We start from the raw sequence: 22,444 nt of genomic DNA, 5'->3' as shown, positions 1-22,444 counted from the left end.
ACTCTCATACGGTCTTCAGTGTGGGGCGGTGCGGGGGTCGCGCTCTGAGAGCAGCAGGCTTTCTTGCCCCCGGGAGTGGTTCCCATCCCTCATCTGTGCAGCTGGCCTGCACTCACCGGCGTCTTCCTTGTGTTGCTGTAGGCCACAAGCGACCCATTCATCAGCGTCCCCTCGAGGCAGGAGCCAGTGGCTGATGGTTTCCAGGTAGAGTGTACTGCTGACTGCTGAGCAAAGTAGCTGCCCCACATCCCGGGGAGCGCCACGTCCCACCTCATGGTCCTGCTCGTGGGCCTGGACTTGCTCCCCGTGATGCCCGGTGCCCGTGCCTCGCTGCACCTGCCTCGATCATGCACACGTGGCTCCTGGCTCAGGCTGCCAACTTCCCTCTGCAAGCTGGCTGATCGAGACAGTCCTTCAGGGACTTCAGTTTTCTGGGCTAGGGAGAAGAGTTCTCAGCTGGGGGTGGAAGCAGATCCAGGCCACGTTGGCCTGGCCCCTCAACTCTGTGCTCCTCCAGGGTTTCTGGGGGTGGTGATTGCCTAGGGGTGTTTCCTGGTGGGAGAGTGTGTAGCGGCTGGGGTCTCTGCCTCTCTTGCTGTCCTCATCCTCAGTCACTGCTCTGCGGGGCCCGTTGTCTTTCATTCCTAGATAAGGCTGCCTGTTCCGTCGTGTCTCAATAGTGCCTGTCTCCACAGAACCCACCTGTTCTCTCCTTGTCTGAGCTGTCCAAGGCCCCTGTCCACAATGGGCTCTCCACACCGCTGCCCCCATCGGAGGCCTCCAGCACCCGGCTCTCCCCGCCTAACGTCTCTGCCCTGCTGGACATCTCACTGCCCGGCCCACCTGAGGATGTGCTCTCACAGGGAGAGCCCGCCACACACATCAGTGACTCCATCATCGAGATTGCCATCAGCTCTGGCCAGTATGGTGAGCCACAGGCGCCGCTGCCAGCCTCCCAGACTCGGTTCCCTCGGAGAACTGACTGCCGCCTCTGGGCACCTTGTTGTCCAGCCCAGCTCTTCTTCTGGTCATTGAGCCTCTGCATCTTTGAGGCACCGCCAGCCTTGATGGGGGCGGCACTGGCAGACAAGACCCTTGTGGGCGGGACCTGAGCCATGGTGGTCTGGAGTAACTGCCCAGGCTTTGGGATACAGAGGGGCTGATGTGGCGTCTCTGGCCTGGGGATCAGGCAGGCCATCTCCTCACCGGCTCTGAACTGGGGTGATGCCTGTTAGCTGGCAGATTCTAGGAGGGGTTGGACTGGTACCTATGGGCTTTGGCTCCCCAGATCCTGGAGACGGTGCCATAGAAGGCAGTGTGGTTGGCACCTGGTGGTCGAGGCCAGCCATGGATTCAGAGCTGAGTCAGCAGCTGGCAGCATGTCATCATGGGCCAGTGACCAGCCCCTTTGAGCGTGTTCCCCTCCCTGGGGTGTTGGGGACACCAGGCAGCTTGCAGGGCTGCTGTCGGCAGCAGCAAGAGGGCTCAGGCGCCACTTCAGCACGGGCCGCCTCTGTTGTGGCCAGTGTCCGTGTCTGATGATGGGTGTGTGTCCCTGCTGTTAGGGGTCCCCAGTGGGGTCCCGGGCCTCCCAGCTCAGCTGCACATGCTGTGCTCCCTCAGCCACTCACCCTGCATGGTGTCTGACCCCAAACTTTGGTCAACAGGTGAAGGAGTCCCTCTCTCTCCAGCAAAACTGAATGGCAGCGACAGTTCCAAGAGCCTGCCCTCCCCGTCCAGCAGCCCCCAGCCAGACTGGATCGCCTCTCCCACCCACGACCCCCAGTGGTGCCCTAGCGACCCCACGGACTCGTCACTCAGCAGCTTGTTTGGTGAGTCTGGGGGCGCCGGGATGCACAGAGCTGGCATCTGGACACCCTCGGCACTGGGTGCTCGTGTGTCGGGAAGGAGGTGTTAGGAGAAGACCCGCCAGCTTCCATCTCCTACCCAGAGGCACTCCCGTGGCAGGTCTGGGACCCGCACACTTTGCATTTGTAGAGCGTGGCCAGGGTGTGCACCCGGCTCGGAGCAGGGCAGGCTGGACCATGGCAAGCCAGGCCAGTACCAGGGAGGGCACACCTGGCAGTCCAGAACAGACAGGGGCTCTGGTTTGGGTGGCACTGGCGGCCAGTCCTCCACAAGTTCTCTGCTCAGAAAGTCCCAGGGAGCAGTGCAGAGCCCACGTCAGAGGGAGGTCGCGAGCCTGGAGCATGAGCGCACGAGTGCACGTGGAGTCAGGGGTGCGTGGCGACCCCCTGGACTGCGGCGGGCCCTGCAGCGCTCCCCAGTGGGGCAGGGCAGGTGCGGCCTGACGCCTCCAGCCAGGGCGCCGGGATGCCCCGGGGGGCCCAGGCCCAGTTGCTCAGGCCTCTCCCTCCTCCGTGCAGCAAGCTTCATCTCCCCGGAGAAGAGCCGGAAGATGCTGCCTACCCCTGTCGGGACCAGCAGCGGCACCTCCCTGCTGGGCCCCAGCCTGCTGGACGGGAACTCGCGAGACTCCTTTGTGTCCCGGTCCCTAGCCGACGTCGCTGAGGTGAGCTCCTGTCCTCACCCCGAGTCTGAGCACTGGCCCCCACCCCAGATTTGCCAGGCACCTGCGCAGAGTGGGGCCTCTCAGGGGCCGGGCACTGCTGCAGGCCCTGAGCAGACTGGTCAGAGTCCCCATCCTCGCGGGGCCGACTGTCCGGTCCAGCCGGGACCAGCTCTGCCCACAGGACCCCTTCCTGATCCTGGAGGCCCCTCTGTACACTTGGGTCTTCACCTCAACTCTCTGCCTCACTCGCTGTCTCCTCCACCATCTTTGCTGATTCTTGAACAGCTGGCTGCTCCCACAGGGCCTCTGCACTTGCTGCCTCTTGCAGGCAGGTTTCCCTCAGGTCTTTACACGGCTCGCTCCCGCACTTCTGCGCACACCCTGCCTCAGAACACATGTGTCACACACACCCGTGCAAACTCCCTCATCCACTTGCACCTCCTCCAGGCAGCCTTGCAGTAGAACCAAGCTGCTGCTCCCTCTCTGCCCCTCTGGCCACTGACCATCCTCCCAGAAGTCTCATGTGCGTGGGGTTCTGCCACCCTGACCCGACTGCCGGGCAGTGGCACTTGTTCACAGAGTGAGGTTCACAGTGATGACCCTGAGGTTGTGCCTGGAGCTCAGGGCCGCATGATGTGGCTCCTGGGGGGACTCTAACCCTCACCGTGAGGGATGCGCACTGCAGTCGGCCGTGGTGTCCAGCCACCTGCTGACAGGCCTCCCCGTCCCCACCCGCAGGTTGTAGACTCGCAACTGGTGTGCATGATGAATGAGAACAGCGTCGACTACATCTCTCGCTTCAACGACCTGGCCCAGGAGCTGTCCATCGCCGAGCCCGGCCGCCGGGAGGCTCTGTTTGACGGCGGGGGAGGTGGCCCCCCAGTCACCGACCTGTCCCAGTGACGGTGCCTCGTGGTGGGGGCAGCTGGGGGATGCAAGAGCGGTGGACGGGGTTGGTGGTCCTCAAGTGTCCGGGGGAACTATCTTCAGATGGGAGGAAACGCAGGTCAAGTTGGGACTCCCTGGAGACAGTCTGAGCAGAGGCATTTCTGCACCCAGGACGTGTGACGCGCACACAGCCCCGTCCTGCTGGCCAAGGAGAGGGGCCAGGACATGCAGAGTCCGGCAGGGCCAGCATCGGCTGTGGCTGTGGCGTTGAGCCCCCCGTGGCAGGGGCATGGGTCAGGGCCTGTACAGTGCCCATACTTCCATCTTGGCGGTTGTGTTGGATGTTTAGGGGTTTTCTCTTCAAAAGGAAGGAGCGTTGGGCCTGGCTTTCGTCGTTCTGGCTTGGGGAGCTGTGATTTCCTGCTCTCTGCAGGGAGGCTCCAGGCCGTTGCTGCCTTCTCTGCCAAACCCTTGCCATGCTCTGGTGGTCCTCTCTGCAGCCGGAGGACAGCTGGGTGTGGCCTGGCTCTGCCTGGTGGTGTCTGCACCGTGACACAGCGGACACTGTAGGGGACACTCCAGTCACGGCAGCAGAGGGTCCTGGGCAGTGTGGCAAGTGCCATCTATCCAGAAACCCTGGTCCCACCTAGCGCTTCCCTCATCTGGGCTTTTGTCCTGACTGACTCAACAGGATGGGAAAGAGAATCATGTCTTCTGTGGGCTGTGTGGACTTGCTGCTAAGCTGGTCAGAGAATGTTTTTCTTGTATTTTAAGAATTAGACGTTGGAGACATTAGAAGAACAGGGCCCTGTTGAGTTGGTTTCTTTCCCGCACCCATCTGCAGGTTTCTTCTCGGTGACCTGAGACATTGTTTCTCTCACTGGGGGGATCCCTGAGCACTAGTCTGACTACAGATTAGACCTTCCTGATGACCTTGACTCTCTGACACCTTCCTCCCTGGCGTCTTGGACGGATGCCCTTTGCAGGGGAAGTTCTCTCTTCCTCTTGTTGACGTCAGTGCAGAGTATGCCCAAGTGCACATATACAGTCCTTTGCTTGCACTTTGCCTCATGGTCTCCTGTAGGGATCAGACATTGGGCACAGTCAGAGTGCGGTGAATCCACCTGCCTCTGGTGTGCTCCTTGCGCTGCCTTGGGTGACCAGCAGGGAGTCCAGTGTCCAAGCTTTCCCCAGTGGAGCTAACGGGGCTCCTCTGCCTTCTCGGCCTCAGTGGGCCCAAGGTGCAGACCACCCTCCAGGCATACCCCTTGTGGGCAGGCGCCAGTGCTGTGGTGCTGGCTTCCCAACCCATCCGCTGCCCACCCTCCACCTGGGAGCCGCAGTCAGTGTGGCTTCTTGAATCTGGTCCAGCCCACCCTTGTTTGTGTTTGTCCCCTCGCCTCCCCCCAGCTCGCTGTGGACCGGCAGCGTTCCCAGCCAGCCTGGCTTCTCTGGCTCCTCCCCTGCCCTTGAGACGAGCCAGTATGCAAGGCAGAGCGGAGGGTCCTCGGCATGTTCCTGAGGAGGGGCTGCTTGATCCCAGTCCTCCCCAGCTCCCTCCTGCCTCTCGAGCTTTCCCAAGGCTCTGGCCTGTCAGAGGTCTCCCTCTTTCAGCTCTGGATCTGGGCACAGACATCAGAGGAAAAGCCTATGTGGGCAGCTACTCTGGACTCTTGAGAAGAGTCCCAAGCCCCTGGAGGTCTGAAAGAAAGGGGCGTGGCACCACTTTGTGAGGGGAGACAGACTGCAGTATTTGAGTCCACAGTCTCTCTAAATTAGCTTGTGTTTTGTAATCAGTGTATCAGCTTCCCGAAGTTAGCACCTTACCGAGCCAAACAAGATCAGGTCTGTCTCTGGGCACCCGACTGCTAGATCTACAGTGGGGGGGTGCCGAGGTTAGGCCACTACCAGCTTTATCCTTTCCCCACTGTCTGGGACCAGCGATGCCAAGTCACGTTACTGCACCCATGGTGGGGCTAGTGCCCAGCGGCAGCATGCACCGCTTTGGGGACCATAGAGACCCCAGGCTGTTCGTCCATCAGGGGGTGCCCCGAGGCGGTCTGGTGGGGAGGTCGGTACCTGTCACCTGGTGATGTCTAGCATGAGGAAAGCCCTGGAGATTTGGATCAGCCTTTGTCAACCCTTTACTCAGCAGCACCTCCCGCCTGCATCTCTCGCATAGACTCCCTGTGGGGATAGCTGACTGGCCAGTGTCTGCAGTGGGGAGGTGAGTTGCTGAGGCGAGGATTGACTCTTCTCAACCTGTGAAGCTGACATGAATACAGAGAACACTGCTTCTCTAGCAACCAGACAGCTGTAAGTGTTTGCTTGCCATAATAAGGGAAAATGGTGTCATATGTAGCATTAACATGTTGGATGCATTTTCTCCCAGCCTAAATAATTCTATATGTACGCAAATAAACAACTGTTACATTCAAGGCTGGGATTTTTCAAAAGACCGAAGTGGAGGAGCCTCCCACTTGCAGCATCTCCCTCTGCCTTTCCAGTGGAAGGTGTGATGGTCTCTGTCTGCACTTGCGGCTTCCTTTGTGTGTTGAAGTGTGTTGTGATTAAGACCAGGTCAGTCTCAGAAGAACCTTTCTCTCATCACTGACGTCATCAGGGAATCTTTGCTGGCTCATCTCCCCTAAAGAGTGAGACTGAACAGCCCCCATCTCTAGGCAGTTGTTTTTGTCTTGATTCTTCATTGTGAATACTCAGTGATGAGCAGCGCATTCTTCAGAAGGTAAAGAGGCCAGCTGAGGGCCCCCTGTGTCTCCTGGGTGTAGAGTACTTGCTCAGGGCGGAGGGATATTTGGAACTCTCATGGGCTGATCCACTCGCTTTCCTGCATCAGTCCTGTTCTCCATTCTGTACCGCAGCCTCATTGCTGGTGGTGTCTCTTCAGTTTAATAGCATCTTTAACTCAATCACACCGCTGAATCTAAACATGTGCAAAGAAAGGAGATGGAATAAAAAACACTTAAAACAAATGGGAGAAGGAAACTGGCAGTTGCTTTTTCTTTTTCACGTTGAAATCTATCCCAGGTGCATTTAGGAGGAAATATGGCACTTTTGTCTTAAAAAAAGAAAAACCCAGAGCAAATCTTTCCTGGCTGTCAGACAAACTCCTAACCCTGCAGTACCTTGTATGTCATGTGAGGGGAGCAAGTCCTGGAAGCACTGAAGCAGCCCGCCCTGCTGTTCTGTAGCAGGATAGCCTGCCCCCAGGCTTCTGAGAAGCAGAGATTATTGCTGTTTCTTCTAATAATCGTTAAGCCATATCATCTAAAGTTTTCGGCTTGTTTGAGATGTGAATTTGTTTTATAGATTATAAATATACAGTATGTATAAAGCAGAATGCCTGTCCTTCCTGATTATTTTTTGTACCATATTGTAAATTATATTATTTATTCTTTACCAATTTGGGGAATAAAAGGTGTTTGGTTATTTAATATAATAAACAAAAGCTGTTAAACTTCTTATGTTTAAATTTCCAGTTGAACTTGTAAATCTTTTTATTATTGTGCATAAATACAATACTAATACTTGGTCTAATAAGTACTATTTCTGCTTTTTTCTTTTTAACTGTGCACTCTGCAAACAGCCCAAGTGGCCATCATCCGGTGTGATCTCAGAGGAATCGATGGACTGTCTACAGTGTAATTTAGAAACAACACCGCTGAATGTATTTTATTTTTTTCCAACTAGGAATCAGCTGCGCGCTTTAATTCCTTGCTTCCCGTTTCTTAGTGTTCTTGCCCCCAAGACGTGCAGGACAGAGGAACTGCTGTTCCATTTCCTTTAGCCACGTATTCACGTGCCATTGACAGACTCTCGAAAACCAGGCTTCTCGGGATAGTCTGGACCGTGCTCGTCGCCTCTCGACGTTGGCCTTACGGGTTGGGTTGGCCGTCGGGCTGGAGGCAGCCTGGTGCTGCGGGAAGTATTGGCAAGGTGCCGGGATAGCCTCCGACCCCGCCCACCTTAGGGAGTGGGGAGGGCCATCCCCTTCGGCTTGCTATCCAGTGGCGGCGTCCGGCCCCGTGAGCGACATCTACTTTCACCAATCGTCTGCGTGTCTGGCGCGGGCCTCCGCAAGCTTTCGTCTCATGAGGCGGAGCCCGACACCGCGATAGGCTGCCGCTGCTTGACTGACGTCAGCGACTCCCAATGGGGGCGAGCGGTCGGGCCTTTGACCGCGCGGGGCCAGGCGGGAAGGACGGCGCGGCGGACTGGAGGCTCCGAGCGGCGGGCGACATGTTCCGGGCACCGGACAGCGAGGGCGGCCGGGCCGGCTCCAGGTGCGGCGCGGGTGTGGGCACGGTCACGTGGAGGGCGTGCGGGCGGCGGGGCGGCCGCGGTGAACTCACAGAGCCGGGGCCCCCGCGGCCGGGTGAGGGAGGTGGGCGCGGCCGCGGTGGCGGCGGCGTGAAGCCTGAGGTGCGCCTCCCCGCACCTCGGTCCCAGCACGCGCCGCTTCCTGGGCGGGCGCGCCGCAGACGCCGGCAGGGCAGTCTGCAGCGGCGGGGCAGGCGTGGTGGCGCGGCCGGGACCCCGGCGCCCTGTGGCGTGTGTGCGAGCGGACGGCCCTCAGGGCGAAGCCCCTTCCTGGGAGCCCGAAAGCCCGGGAGCCAGGCGGCGCCCTCTTCCCAGAATCCCGCAGTCGGGGAGCCAGGCGACACCCTCGCCTCTAACCCCGGAGCCAGGGGGTGCCCTCCCCGCTACCCCTGAAGCCAGGCGACACCCTCGCCTCTAACCCCGGAGCCAGGGGGTGCCCTCCCCGCTACCCCTGAAGCCAGGCGACGCCCTCGCCTCTAACCCCGCAGACCCGGAGCAAGGGGGTGCCCTCCGCCGTAACCCCGCAGCCCGAACCCAGGAGGTCGCCCTCCCCCACTTTACTGACCAGGAAACAGGCAGGACAGCGAGTGACAGAGCAGACCGACTGGTCTTAAACGATCAGGAACACACAGCGCGCGCTGGCTCGCTTTCTGGCTTGGGGAGCACTGGGTGCTGAGAGTCACGTAGAGTTGCCCGGGCTGGAGGTGTCCTGCCGTCGGGGGAGCCGGCTGCTAGGTTGAGCTGGTTCTTCCGATGCCTGAAACTTTCTATACTGTGAGCCCTTTCTGTGGCCTGGCCGGGCAATAAGAGCAGAAGACTGTGGCGTCCGTGGAGGTAAACAGTACATAGAATTAAAGGATTGTTTCAACTGCTAAAATCCCTGCAAATTTGAGGGAGTCAGATCAGGATTCAGTAGTACTCCTGGCCAAACCATCAGTCATTAGCCCCTGTAACAGTGACCACTCATCCCTCCTGTCTGGGTCTGTGCTGTTACAGACCGGAAGTTTATCCTGGAGTGCTCATATTGAATCAAGTTTCTGGCCCTGAAAACCGCTGTTCGGCACTTGCACCAGCTGGCCGAGGGCTGCCTCCCAGCACTTTCTCAGTTGTGTGCACTAAGGACACTCTGTCTTTGTTTACACGGCCTGGCACTGGGGGCCCTGCAAACACTGGTGCAGTTAGTGAGGACGCGCCGCAAGGACCACTGCCCCTGGGCTGGCTTCCAAGCTGCGGGAGACAGTGCAGAGCGGCTGCTCTCAACTGATACCTCACTTCTCTGGAGTGTCAGTGTTTTTGAGAAGATGAGGGGAAAGTTCTTCCTTGTAGGATGCTGGAGAAGGAAAAGCCATTTTCTTAATTGGGAGCCTCTGCTTGGGGTGGGGCTTCCCAGGTGGCGCTAGTGGTAAAGAACCTGCCTGCCAATGCAGGAGATGCAAGAGAAGCAGGTTTGATCCCTGGGTCTGGATAGACTCCCCTGGAAGAGGGCATGGCCACCCACTCCAGTATTCTTGCCCAGAGAATCCTGTGGTCAGAGGAGCCTGGTGAGTTACAGGCCATGGGGGTGCCAAGAGTCGGACACGACTGAGCCACTAAGCACGCGTGCTTGGGATCCGCTAGCAGCTGCTGATCTTGAGGCCATGTTAAAGGAAGGGAATCAAATGGTGGCTCTTAAGAGGACTAGGTCAGATTTCTGTCTTAAAGTCCTGCTTTTGTTTTCTTGCTAAGGGATTATCTGGTGTTAAAGGGATTTTAAAAGCCATTGTTAACCTGAGGTCTTTTAAGCTGTAGGGTGTATGTTTGTAAAGAACTTAATCCAAGTGTATTGCAGCTTGACTCTGAACCACCGGTCCCCAGGAGCTTTATGGGACATGGGGATAGGCTGTTGAGGGGGCAGGGTGGGCAGGCCTTGACGAGCATGGGCCCCTCCAGGCTTGTGTTATGGTCAGTGTTATGATCCCTGCCTCTGCTGTGGTCCGCTTGCACTGTGTTCTCACATGCCCAGCCCTGCTGCTGCTGCTAAGTCGCTTCAGTCGTGTCCGACTCTGTGCGACCCCGTAGATGGCAGCCCACTAGGCTCCTGTGTCCCTGGGATTCTCCAGGCAAGAATACTGGAGTGGGTTGTCATTTCCTTCTCCAATGCGTGAGAGTGAAATCACTCAATCGTGCCGACTCTTAGCGTTAGCGACCCCATGGACTGCAGCCTACCAGGCTCCTCCGTCCGTGGGATTTTCCAGGCAAGAGTACTGGAGTGGGTTGCCTTTGCCTTCTCCGGCCCAGCACTACTGTCTGCTAATTAAAATGACAGTGAAACTCTACTGAACTGGCTCCATTTGCTTGTTTCAGGGAAACATTTAATTTTACTGATGAGAGGTCCCAGCAGTAACTTCAGAGCCTGCACACATCTGGAGGTCTTGGCAGGACCAAGTTGTGCCGAGAAGACCTTTATGGGAACTCATGGGCAGGTGGGGAGGTTTGCTGGCTGGCCGTGAGCGTGTCGTGCCCCTCCACAGATGTCTGCCTCAGCCCCTGGACCGTGGTGCCTGGGACAGCCGCCGTCGGTCCCTCACAGCCTCTCTGCTTGCAGGGCTGCAAAGCCTCCGGGAGGAGAGCCAAGTGATCGTCCAGAGGAAGCCGCGCCTCCCCGCAGGCCGGACAGGATGGCGTCTAATATTTTTGGACCAACCGAAGAACCTCAGAACATACCCAAGAGGACCAACCCCCCCGGTACGGGCCTGTGACTCTTTAATCCTCTGGCCTCTACCTGTTCTCTTTTATGCTGCTCTTTTGATTAAAAAAAATCTCTCTCTCTTTGTATCAGTCCTTTCAAATGCTTTCTGGTGTGGCATATCCCCTGCCGTCAGTCCTGGAGAGGAAGGGAAGTTTGATCCTGACTTAAGCTCTGTGTCCTCCAGGTCATTCTGGACTTGCTCCTCACCTGTGAGCAGATAGTGGCCATGTGCAGGCACCGAGGCGGGCACACAGGCGCATGTTGGGGCTGTGCTTCCCACTGGGGAGGCTCCCCACATCGGCTGATGGACTCCTTCAGATTCTTGAACTTGCCTGCAAGTTGTGTGTTCAGAGTATTTTTAATCAGATTGTGAGCAGGATTGAAACTAAATAAAAAGGACGGCTCAGCCTGGCGTGCAGCCCTGTGGCTTCTCAGTCCTGACGCACCTTTTAGTGGCTCCAGTGGGAGGAATCTCAGAAGAGCCTTTCTCTTGGCTGATGGACGGTCCAGCCGCTGTGTGTGAGTGACCACACAGTGATAGTTAACTGAGGGGCCTTCCCCATCTGTGTCCACACGGGAAGAGCAAGGTTTGTACCATCCTTAAAGGTCTGAGAGATGGCAACACAGAAGTAAGTGTTTCAGACAAATGATGAAGTCAAACAGAACCGGAACTGGGACTGCTCCCTACCCTGTCCTGATGCTCGGTACAAATATCACAGACCTGGAGCAACAAGAGCAGTGGACGCAAAGGCTGGGTTTTCCTGTGGTTTTCAGTGGTCAGGTGGGGTAGGGGTACGCAGTATCTTTGGATTTGGTTATGGCAGAGAAGCAAGTGGTTTTGTTGGCTGTGCTGGGTTTTTTTTGGCTGTGCTGAGTCTTTGTTGCTGCACGTGGCTTCCGGTTGCAGAGCACGGGCTCGAGGGTGCGTGGGCCTCAGTAGTTGCGGCTCCCGGGTTCTGGAGCCGCGGCTCAGTAGCTGTGGGGCCTGGGCTTAGTTGCTCTGTGACATCATCCCAGACCCTCCGGACCAGGGACTGAACCCGCATCTCCTGCATCGGCAGGTGGATTCTTACCCACTACACCACTAGGGAAGCCCAAGAAGCAGGTGGTTCTTCCTGAGTAACATCCTCACGCACCCAGTTGATGGGTGCAGAGCCCGAGTGCTCAGCCCTGTGCATCCTGTGTACCAACCGTGTGCTGTGGCAGGTAGACTCAAACAGGGGGCGCCTAGGGGTGGGCACGCTGGCGACTGGGGCTTAGCGCCGTGGCGTCTGCAGCTGTCTCTGGGGCTTCGGGTTCTCTAGGAAGTATGCCACATGGGGTGGTTCTGCTTTGCCAGGCTCTCGAAAGTCTGTGACCCCTTGGCAGCCTGGCCTCCTACCCAACTAAAGAGTTAGAAAACCAAAGTGTTAACAACAGCCTGGGGCCACCCTGTGCTGAAACCTCTGCTCCTTACGGTCCTGTTGTTTTGGGTTTCTTTCCTTTCTTGCCAGGGGCTCTGAGATGAGAGCTGAGCAGTTAACAAATCCTGGAATCTGCACCCCACCCCACCCCCCACCCCCGCCTCCTCCTATCACCCAGAAGCACTTTTTAACTGGTGAATGAATTAACATGGAGAAACACTTTTTAAAAAGGAAGACAGGAAGGAGCAAGGGGAGAAAATCACCTGTGATGAAGTCTCACAGGCAGCTGAGAAGGGAATCTGCAGGTGCATCCTGGCCGGCAGACTCACCCCGTGCACTCTGGGGAGGCACCCCCCCCCACCCGCCGACCAAGCGCGTGCCGAATAGGGGCCTTACTGCCGGCCGTCCCTAGGTGTAGACCCGGGCTGGTTGGTACCGTGTGTCACCTGCTCTCCTGGTTTAGACCTCAAGGTGGGGATGATGTGGGCAGGCTGTTTGGTGTTTGTGGGGCCTGTGCGGGGTGCTGGCTGTCTCCACAGCCTGGGGAGATATGTAACCCCCTCTACAGGGGAGCTGAGGCTCAAGTTCACCGGCCAGTCTGGGCCTCAGCTCACTGGCAGCAGAACTTGCCATTGGATACAGATTTTCCTGACTCCCGGCTTACCTCCAAATACTCCAAGTAGGGCTGACTTCCTGAAATGGCATCGCCGGGTCAGTATAAAACGCTGGTGCCTCTCCTGGTCTTCAGACACATCCTCCAGGGCATCAGCAGCGCCCGCTTCCCACACTCCACAGGGTCGTGTCTCCTGAGATTTGGGTCTCTAAAAAGTGTATCTTGGATTTATTCTTCTCTCGTTATGAGTGAATTGAGCATCTTTTCCACCTTCAAAGCGGATTCATCTTTCAGGTAAAGTGTTGAGTAATAGACGCACAGTGTGACTTTTCATAAAGTTCAAAACAGACCTGTGGTGGTTTTCGAGCGTGTATTGACAAAGGTGAAGGGGAGGGAACTCAGGTTTCTGGGGGCTGGCGGCATCCTGTCAGACTGACCCACGCTCACCTGTGATCATTGGTGGAATGTTTGCTTTGTTTGTGTCTCAGGAATTTCTCTGTGTCGTGTTTCACAGTTTTTAAAATGTCTTTAAATGAGCAGTGCTTTTAGCCAAAACCTTCAGATTGAGTTACTTTTATTTTTGTCTTGCATTTTAAAATAAGCTGAACACACATCCAGCAACAGCTCGGTAACAGGCACTCGGCGGGTGGCCTTGGGCAGCAGCTTTTCTGCACTTTGTGGCCTGGATGTTTTTGCTGATGACACCCAGTAACAGCAGCGTGTCTGGGAGCTTCCTCTCCGGGCCCTCCTCTGCCCAGCCGCTGTGTGTCCACTCCAGCCAGGTGCTGTCCTACAGTTGGTAGTGGCTGAGCAGGACCCAGCCCAGGGGCTGAGGGAACCTGGGCGGCTGTGGCTGGGACTGGAAGGCTTGCGATCAGCCTGACGTGATGTGGATGTGTGCCTTTTCCTGCGGTCAGACCCACGTGTTCTCTAAGCTTCCCCCCCGCCCCAGAAAGGGTTCTCGCGCTGGGTTCTGTCCTCAGAGCTCTGCTGCTCGCCTGTCCTGTCGGTGTGTGTCATTACAGCCGAGAAGTGACTGGAAATTTTAACTTCTTGGAGGCAGTCAACAAAGATCACTGCTGTAAAAATGAGCACATTTAGAATCCTAAGCTCCCACACCACCGCTGCCACCCCATTTGGAGGGGGCGGAGTAATGGAGTACCAGTGTCCTTATCAGATCCAGCTCTTTCAGAACACCCTTCCGCCTGCAGCATGGAAGCGTGTGCCGTCCACACTGTCCTGCGCTGTTTTCACTGAGCAGTGTGTCCCAGCATTGTCGTGAGCATTGGACACACGGGTGGCAGTGAGTCATGACTCCTCTCTCAGCGCCTTCAGGCGGGAGGGGCCTTTGTTTCCACCACTCCGAGGGTGAGGAACGGGCACAGAGGGGCCAGGTAACTCGTGTCTGGTCTCAGCTGCGTGTGGAATGCGCCTTCTTTCTCCTGTGAGATTATAAATCTTAGCTCTGCACTCGGTGGAAGGGAGATGCTGGTGTTTGCTGATTGCAGGGGTGACTGGCCGGCGCCATGTGCTAGAGTCTTTTCTGTTTAATGTCAGCATTTAGGTCCCCTGTCTATTCCTCAGCCATCAGCTTATAAGAACTAACATCCGAGATGTGTATTTTCAAAGTAGCTCATCAAATTGTTTATGTTCGGCAGCAAAGATGTTAAATATCTGTAATTCACTGGCATATCTAATTGTCACTGGAAGTTCCAGCCAGATTGAGGTCAGGAGAATGACTAATAAATGTTTTCCAAATTACAGGTTTGCCTTGAACAGGGCATGTTAACTCAGTTCTATCCATCTCACCTCAAAAGTTAGCAGCTGTTTGCCTTTAATGTATGAAAGAACTTTTCTGGGTTTAATGCAGAAGATTCTTGAGCAGAAAAATCTGAAAAGTTCAGGGTTAAGGACACTCTAGAGGGGAAAATGCTGTTTTAGACCACCTGCCCGTCTTGCCCCTCGCAGCCAGCCCAGTGCAGTTCAGGTCCAGTGATGAAGGCCCAGCTGGCCCCGAGAAGGGGCTGGGTGTGATGGGGGGCTTTCAGGATCCCTCGTCAACCCAGTCACCTCACCCTCAGCCTGAACTCAGGACTGGTCGCTGTGAGGGGAGGTCTCTGAAGTGACCAGTGTGGAGGGGTTGGGTGGGTGTTCCAGGCCGCTCATCACTCTGCTTGTTTCTGCAGGGGGAAAAGGAAGCGGTATATTTGACGAATCAGGGCCTGTGCAGACTCGGCCACGTCTGAACCCACCGGGGGGCAAGACCAGTGACATTTTCGGGGCCCCCGTCGCTGCTGCCTCACCCACGGCGCACCCAAACAAGCCCAAGGTACGGACTGCACTCAGAGAGCAGACCTAAGTGACAGAGGCAGAGCTGGTGCCAGGCCCTTGTCTAAAACGGTTCCGAGCGGGTATGGCAAGCCTTAGGAGGAGACAAGGCGGGTGACGTTGCTTTTGCTGGCTGCGGCCCTTAGTCATCGGGGCTGCCCTTAGTCATCAGGGAGTGTGCGCCAGCCTCGTGATGACGCGCCCTGGGGGTCGCTGGTGGCAGGGGCAGCCCATGCAGCCAGGCCATCACTCTTCTCTATGCACCATGAAGAGCTGCTGAGGATACTGATGAAGCTGAACTGAAACGGGAGCTCACCTCTCGGCAACACTTCAGTGTTGTCATCAGCCGATAAGTAGAGTAGCTACATTGGATTAAAATTCACCAAATAGTTAGAATTTATGGGTTCCCACTACTATTATTAAAAATCTAGTTTGTCCCCTTCGGAGAATGTCCATCTGGAAAACTGCTGACGGATAGAATCAGGCACTTCCTTAGCCAGTGTTTCTCCATGAACTGTATGTACCTCAGGATGACAGCTGCTGAGGGGAAGTTTCCTCATACTAAAGTATTCCAGCCCATAAATGACGAGTGAATAACAGAATTCAGAAATGACCGTTTTGCAAGCTTGTAATGAAATTGTAGATCTAGGAAGCGATCATCAGTGGCTGCTCACACATCAGAAAAGAGGACACCTCCGGAAACGATGGCCTTCATGCTAGAAGTTCATCACGGGCCACCTTTGAATTCTTGTCAAAACAACCAGACCTGAATCCGACCAAACCTCCTATTAACTGATGACACAGGGATTCAATCAGAGTGACGCTGAATATAGGAGACAATGTGGTTTCCTTTTCAAAGACTGATGGTTGCAGAATATGTAAAGAACCCCTCCAGTTCAACAACAAAAAGACAAGCACATTCAGAGATGGCTAAAGGCAAGGGGGAGAGATGAGACACATTCAGAGATGGCTAAAGGCAAGGGGGAGAGATGCAATGGAAATCTGGGATTGGCAGATGTGAACTGTTTTATATATGATGGTTACACAAGGTCCTGCTGTGTAGCACAGGACACTATACTCAATGACCTGCGATGAACCGCAATGGAAAAGCATATAAAGAAGAAGGTATGTATGTATAATTGAATCACTGTGTCATAGAGCAGAAACTAACACAGCGTTGGAAGTTAACTATACTTGAAGAAAATAAATTTTAAAAAGTAAAAATTTCAGATCCAAAAAAGGGAGGGGGCCAAGGATGTGAATTGACATTTCTCTAAAGAAGACATCCAAACGGTCAGCCAGCACACGATCTGTAGGGAGATGCAAATCAGAGTCACAGTGAGATACCACGTCACACGCACTGGGATGGCTGTTACCAAAAAAGACAGTAAGGAATGGTGAGGACGCGGAGAAATTGGAACCCTCCTGCACTGCTCTTGGGAATGCATAATGGTGCAGCCACTGTGGAAAACAGTTTGGCAGTTTCTGAAGAAGTGAAAACACAGAATTTTACTGTATGAACCAGCAGTGTTGGGTATATAACCTCAATTGTGAAAACAGATACTTGGGGAGACCTGTTTTAATGGCACCGTTCTCAGTGACCAGAGGGGGGGTACCACCCAGCTGTCTCATCACCAGATGACCGGGTGAGCCAGATGTGCTGCACTGCACACATGCTGGGGATCACTTGGCCACAGAGAGGACACGCCTGTGTGTGTCAGAGCAGAACGCACAGGTAGGCTGTCAGTGAGAGCACGGGCTGAGGTTAAACTGGACCCTGCGTGAGACATTTAAGGAGGCATTATTTTTGCAGTTCAAAGAGCTGCATCTTGGAACATTTATGGATCAGTGAAATACGGGATTTGCTTTCAAATCAGCCCGTGATGGGGCGGGGGCTGGAAGCTGGCAGGAGTGTGGCTGAGGCCAGAGTGGAGGTGGGCTGTGGAGCAGGGTTACCTGGGGGCTCAAACTCCAAATAGACACTTTTTAAAGATAAAAGTAGACCCAGGTCACCCGCACCTTTCTTCTCGTCCACCCGAGCAAGGCCGCAAGTGTCCGAGCAGCGGATTGACCTGGGTTTGCCTCGTTGCAGGACCACATGCTCCTGTGTGAGGGAGAGGACACGCCAGACCTCAGAGGTGAGAGCTCGTTGTCCGTCCCTCCCCGGGGCTCAGCTCTTTGGGGGCTGCTGGAGGACTGGGAGGGGTCCCTGTGCCCCAGCCCACCTGCTGATGAAGACAGCAGAGTTGTGATCATGGGTGGGTTTTGTGTAGGGAGGAGGCAGGGGAAATGGGCTCAGTTACTCAGTGACAACGTTACCGCTGGCTTCTGCACCTCCTGTCCATGCTGGTCAGTCTGGGCCTCAAACCACAGCGTCCTCTTCTAGAAGCTGATCTTGTATAGTGAAGGGCAGAGGTCCAAAGCCTTCAATGAACTCTGACCAGAGGCTGCATTGGGGGTTGGGCACGCGGGGAACTGCAGGGCTGCACGGTGCGGGGCGGCCTCCCCCAGGTCGCCCGACAGTGGGCTGCCTGTTTGTGGGGCTGGGTGTCAGGCTCAGTCCCTGAGTGTCCCGACCTGACTGGATGCTAATTTCTGCCTTCAGTTGATGATGAAGAGGTGGGAACGGGGTCAGTTAGGTAGTCCAGGGAAACCTGCCTGGGCCCTCCACTTAGGACGAGCTCCCCGCCCTTCTCACTCTCTCTGAGGTTTTCTCGTCAGACTTGAGGTGGTAGGGAGCAGTGTGGAGACAACCCCTGGGGGTTCCCCCGAGCATGGCTCAGGGCCTTCCATGCTGACCTGGCCTGACACCCGTGCCTGACGCCCCACGCCCGTGCCTGCTGCTTCAGGGTGCAGACTTCAGTTTGCGTGTGCAGCTTGCCCACCAGGTGGCGGGCAGCCACTGACGGGCCCTGTGCTGACTCTGTCCTGCAGCCAGTGCCTCACCCAGACAAGAGCCGGGTGAGCCCAGCGGCCCGAGAGAAGCACCCTGCGTCCAGGAGCCTGCGCCCACCGTCGACAGCCACGAACCCCGGCTGGGCCCCCGGCCTCGCTCCCACAACAAAGTCCTGAACCCGCCCGGAGGCAAGTCCAGCATCTCCTTCTACTAAGAGGCCTGCCGCGTCCCATAGCCAGACAAGAAACTCCAGAGATAGGATTTCAAATAGTGTAGTTCCTTTAGCCCGCAGGAGCAGGATGGGGAGAGGGTCTCAGGTGGACACCTGAAGCTGCCGTCCAGTTCACAGCCATCTCGAGATGAAGACCCACCTTCTGGACTCCGAGGGAGGAGACGGGGCCCTGGTATGAGAGGAGCTCCCAGTGGGCGGGAGGGAAGTGGGGCCAGGCCAGGTGCCCCTGAGAAGTGGGGTCTCGCGTCAGTGGTTGGCTAATTGGGTATCTAGGGATCACTAACACAGTAGCAAAGCTTAAAGCCTTTGAGAAAAAACCAAAACCGCGGGTCCGCCACTGTGGGACAGAGGAGCCACCCTGGGGACTTGTTCAGCCCCAGTGTTTTTCACCTCCATTCCAGAGATTTTCTTAAAACGTCTTGGTTGCTTTTCCTCAGCAGCTGTCAACAGAAAACCAAAATGCTGTGTTCCGTCATATGCTTTATGGAGGGACTTTGCACCCTGCTTCTGCCCTCTCAAACCTCGGCCAGGTCTTACATAGGAATCTCTTGCTTTTTGTCCACGAGAGACTGGTTTAGACTCTTTACTTTACAGGCAGTCTTGCTTGTGAGTTGTTCCTTTTTCCCTCATCAGCCGTAAGTCTGGGCCTGTACTCCTCACCAGTGATGTGGACTGCTCCCTTCACCAGCGACACTTCCTGTCAGCAAGACCACTACCTTCTCCAGGACTTTAAAACTACCCAGACATGTCCAGGTACTGGCATTGTTTAAACTGTTCCTGTGTCTTCCCTTATGTTCCTGCTGGCAGTGGGAGGAATAGATGCCTGAGAACCCTGGGTTCTTAGGTTTGGCTTCTTTGGTAATAGCTCAAGACCTGTTCTCAAGTGCCAGCTTTACTTCAGTAACTGTTGACTGTGGTCTGTTTCTGACGCCTTTCTAGAAAAAAGTCTCTTGCTCAGGTACACCAAAGAAGGAGAGTTTTCTTAGGCCACCCCTTCTAAAGCTTTGCAGAACCTCTGGGCCACATTCAGTTTCCAGATAAGACTTAGAGACCTTAGGCCAGGAGATTAAATAATTTGGCAGTAAATTCTCAACTGGCTCATTTCATGGTATCTGCCAGCGAAGATACCGGACTGGCAAGAGTCATGACGCTATCATCTGTCAGATGGAAGTTTCTCCCATTGAGCCTCTAAAGGGCTACAGTGTCAGTACCTGTACTACAGTCACGAGAGACCAACGGTTTGGGTGGGGGGACCACTGGTACGAGTGCCTACTAAGTTCATAGAGGTGCTAGAAGCGTCTTCATTACTACAGTGTGGCCACGCTCGTAGTGGCCTGAATACTCCAGTGCCTGTGGGAGCTCCCTACCAGGCTTCACACCCTCCACCAGTGCTGGGGGTCCGCACGGTGCTTGCCAACCAAAGACCCGCTCCTGTCCACCTGCTGACTTTGGAGCTGAGAAACTCTCATTCCATGTGATTCTCTCAAGCGCCTCCTGTCTCCCTCTAGCGTTCAAGTGGTCATTTATAAGAAAGTTGTCTGGAATTCAGAGCATTTTTTTCCCCATTAAAAACTGACATAACTGGTGATTAGCTTTTAAGCTCAAACTCACTGACTTACACAAGTTACGATGAGATGTTCCAAAAGTAGATGTGAACTATTTATAACTGTTTTGTTGTGTTCTTTAACATACAAGAAAAGCGAATTCCAAATTGAATGGCCAAGAAGACCCTGACATGCTGCTGGCCCTCGGGGCTTCTGCCTTCCCGTCAGCCACAGGAGGGGAAGAGCTTTCTAAATCCGTCCCCTTGCAGGGACTTTGGGGCAGAGCTGGGAACCGAGGCGGGCGGGCTGGGGGAGGAGATCACCACCAGGGCAGAGTCCAACGCAGCAGGACCACGTCAGCTTACTCATCCCCAGCTTTGCTCTTCCTTTCCCTCCTTGGGGCTATGGGCCTGGGTTGAGGGAGCCGGGATGGTCTGGTCATGGGAGGAGCAGCAGAAAAATTTGCTCATTTTTGCCGCAGAAAAATTTGCTCATTTGCTCCTTTGAACCTCATGGGGGAGGCCATTTGTATTTAGAAAATGCTCTGTACCTTGGGGATTGCCTGTGTTTGGGAGGTTCGTTAACTCTCTGCATCCTTTTCTCAGCCTCCAAGCTACATTGAGAAATTACTGGTCTGTGTTTTTATTAAGCCTTAAAACTTTTTTTATGTGCATTTGGTGCCAACTTTTTTGTAAAGCTGTCATTGGAAACAACAAACCTGTGCTCACATCACAATATAACCTTGAGAGGAGCCTGTTTTTTTACAAGGCAGGAGTGGGTGTAGCTGTTGAATTACACTTAGCAATCAGGCACTCAGAGTCTCTGCCTGTCGGTCATGTGCACAGTGTGTGTCTCCGCGCGAGGCCGGGCAGGCAGTCCTGTGTGCTCACGTTGTTCCCTCTGCATCCATTCTCCAGAGCTTGAACTCTCCTCCTTTCCTCACAGCTCTTCACTGGTTGAAGGGGTTTGCCTTTTTATTTTTTTTTTAAGCCAGAAGATGCCCAAATTAATCTTCTGAAAGTTTATGGATTCAAGGTTATTTCATTTGAAAACCAAAAACTTAGCTTCTAAAGGAATGGATGGGAATGTGGCAGTGTTCTTTTTAGTTTCTGTAAATTGAAGGTAATGATTCTTTTTTCTCTTAACACCACTCATTTTCCTGCCAAATGAGTTGACTTTGAAACTGCCCTGACCCCTGGCCATGAATAGATGAAAGTGGAGTCGCTCGGTCATGTCCGACTCTTTGCAACCCCATGGACTGTAGCCTACCGGGCTCCTCTGTCCATGGGATTTTCCAGGCAAGAGTACTGGAGTGGGCTGCCATTTCCTTCTCCAGGGAATCTTCCTGACCCAGGGATCGAACCCGGGTCTCCTGCACTGTGGACAGATCTGAGCCACCAGGGAATTCCATGAATAAAGTGCTGAGCTATTAGAATCTGCCTGTAGATTCGCGTCCTATAGAAAAAGCATAGATTGTTTTTGCTTTCTGTATATTAGCCGTTTTCATATGTCCTGCAAGCACACTTGATATCCTTACGTGCATTAAGTGGATTGGGGGAAATGGAGCTACTTAGCCTGCCTGGAAAGCCCCCTAGAAGAAGCTTCACCCCATTCTGCCAACTACCAGGGCCAGCTACCAGGACAGCACTTAAGAGAGAAACCCGACATAGGTGACCTGGCACTGTCTTCACTTATTCATCTGAAAATGTTCCTGAGAGTGCAGCGTATGCTTCCGGGACTGGGTGGGGCGGTGGCACCTACTTGTAGCAGCTGCTCCAGCCATGGCCAAGCACTGAGGTCTCAGCCTCAGTGAGTTGTCACAGCCTGTTTGTCTCCAGAGGCCAGGCAGTGGCTGAGTCAGAGGACCAGGGTGGCTCTTCCACGTTATGGGGCAGAAATGAAAACAACTAAGGGCTCCCTCTTCAGTTCTGTGCCTTGTCTAGAAACACACTGGCTCTTTTGCCAGAGTGAAACTTGTTCTAACACCTTTGTGAGTCAAACCCCGCAAGGATGTCTGTCTCCTCCCAGGTTATCCTGTTAATTTCTTCTGAACTTTTGTTATGTTCTTAATCCTTAGCATTCTTGGAGCTCAGGAATGAAATTTCCTGTTATATGTGTGACTACAAAGTGCAGGCATTTGGGATGAATACTTAGAAATTAAAGTAGAACTTTTGAAACCTGTGTGTCTGGACATCTTACATTTTAGGGTCTTAAAATGAGAAAAAGAAAAAGCTGAATAGCAAATTATCTTTACAAATCTGAAAGGAAGCAAGTTCTAATTCAGTTAGCTTGAGCTCTCAGAGTGTGCTAGTATTCAGTAAGCATCAAGAATTATCAGGCATATATTTTGTTAAAACTTAATTTTCTCTAAACCAATTTCAAGTAATCTGCCCAAACATGTTGTGAAAACTAATAAAGTTGATGCCAAGTCATTTGGCCTTTCACTGTTGTAGTGGTGGCTGCTGTACTCTATTAAAGATACTGCAGTAATTCAAAAGGGCCTACATTTCCAGGAGAGGACTAGGGCAGAAATCTAAAACATTCCCCCAAACATTCACAACCTTCCTCTGTAACTTGTTCACCAGAAGAAATGAAACATTTCATCTGTCCTGGCTTATCATTTTGAGAAAGTAAAACATGTCTATATGTATTGCATGCTTACTATTTGCTAAAGATGATATTAAACTCCTTTCACGGTCTTCCTAATGTTCCCAGGAGGTTGGTAATTGTTTCAGGCTCCGTTTTCCAGTTGGCCAGGATCAAACCCCAGGGCAGGCTGAATGTGAGACTGAAAGCTCCCACCGTTACTCAGTGGGGTGGGTGAGCATCCATACGCCGAGGGGAAGAATGTGCAACAGTATTTAGGGCATGACCCAGAGGAACGTTCTTGGGTGCAATCAGGTTAGCAGGACTTCACTTTGAAGCACTGCATCAGGAA

The 22,444-nt window shown here is 54.2% G+C and overlaps 2 protein-coding genes across 5 annotated transcripts in view; both read left to right on the top strand.

The window, feature by feature from the left end:
• The window catches only part of CRAMP1 (cramped chromatin regulator homolog 1), a 44,968-nt gene extending 38,178 nt beyond the window's left edge, over window positions 1–6,790 (top strand). For both annotated transcript variants that reach the window (XM_052663303.1, XM_052663295.1), the window contains 5 exons: window positions 142–204; window positions 696–927; window positions 1,668–1,832; window positions 2,388–2,533; window positions 3,272–6,790. In XM_052663303.1, coding sequence (XP_052519263.1) covers window positions 142–204; window positions 696–927; window positions 1,668–1,832; window positions 2,388–2,533; window positions 3,272–3,436 — 771 coding nt within the window. In that variant the 3' untranslated portion in view covers window positions 3,437–6,790. The remainder of the gene's footprint in view (window positions 1–141; window positions 205–695; window positions 928–1,667; window positions 1,833–2,387; window positions 2,534–3,271) is intronic.
• An 853-nt stretch (window positions 6,791–7,643) lies between these two features.
• On the top strand, window positions 7,644–21,968 carry JPT2 (Jupiter microtubule associated homolog 2). 3 transcript variants are annotated; one of them, XR_008201395.1, is made up of 6 exons: window positions 7,644–7,725; window positions 10,347–10,486; window positions 14,693–14,835; window positions 16,927–16,972; window positions 17,769–18,134; window positions 18,400–21,968. XR_008201395.1 is itself a non-coding variant. In XM_052660370.1 (5 exons), the coding sequence occupies exons 1-5, from the start codon at window positions 7,682–7,684 to the stop codon at window positions 17,942–17,944; spliced, it is 549 nt and encodes a 182-aa protein (XP_052516330.1). In that variant the 5' UTR covers window positions 7,644–7,681; the 3' UTR covers window positions 17,945–21,968. The 3 variants fall into 3 exon arrangements, 2 of the variants coding, with proteins under 2 accessions (XP_052516330.1, XP_052516340.1); XM_052660370.1 differs by having other exon boundaries at window positions 17,769–21,968; XM_052660380.1 differs by lacking the exon at window positions 7,644–7,725 and adding an exon at window positions 10,105–10,224 and having other exon boundaries at window positions 17,769–21,968.
• The last annotated feature ends 476 nt before the right edge of the window (window positions 21,969–22,444 follow it).

The sequence above is a fragment of the Budorcas taxicolor genome, chromosome 2 (genome assembly GCF_023091745.1).
Source record: "Budorcas taxicolor isolate Tak-1 chromosome 2, Takin1.1, whole genome shotgun sequence".
Classification (NCBI taxonomy): Eukaryota; Metazoa; Chordata; class Mammalia; order Artiodactyla; family Bovidae; genus Budorcas; species Budorcas taxicolor.
Note: the sequence above shows the minus strand (reverse complement) of the source record. Positions and strands in the feature narration are given on the sequence as shown.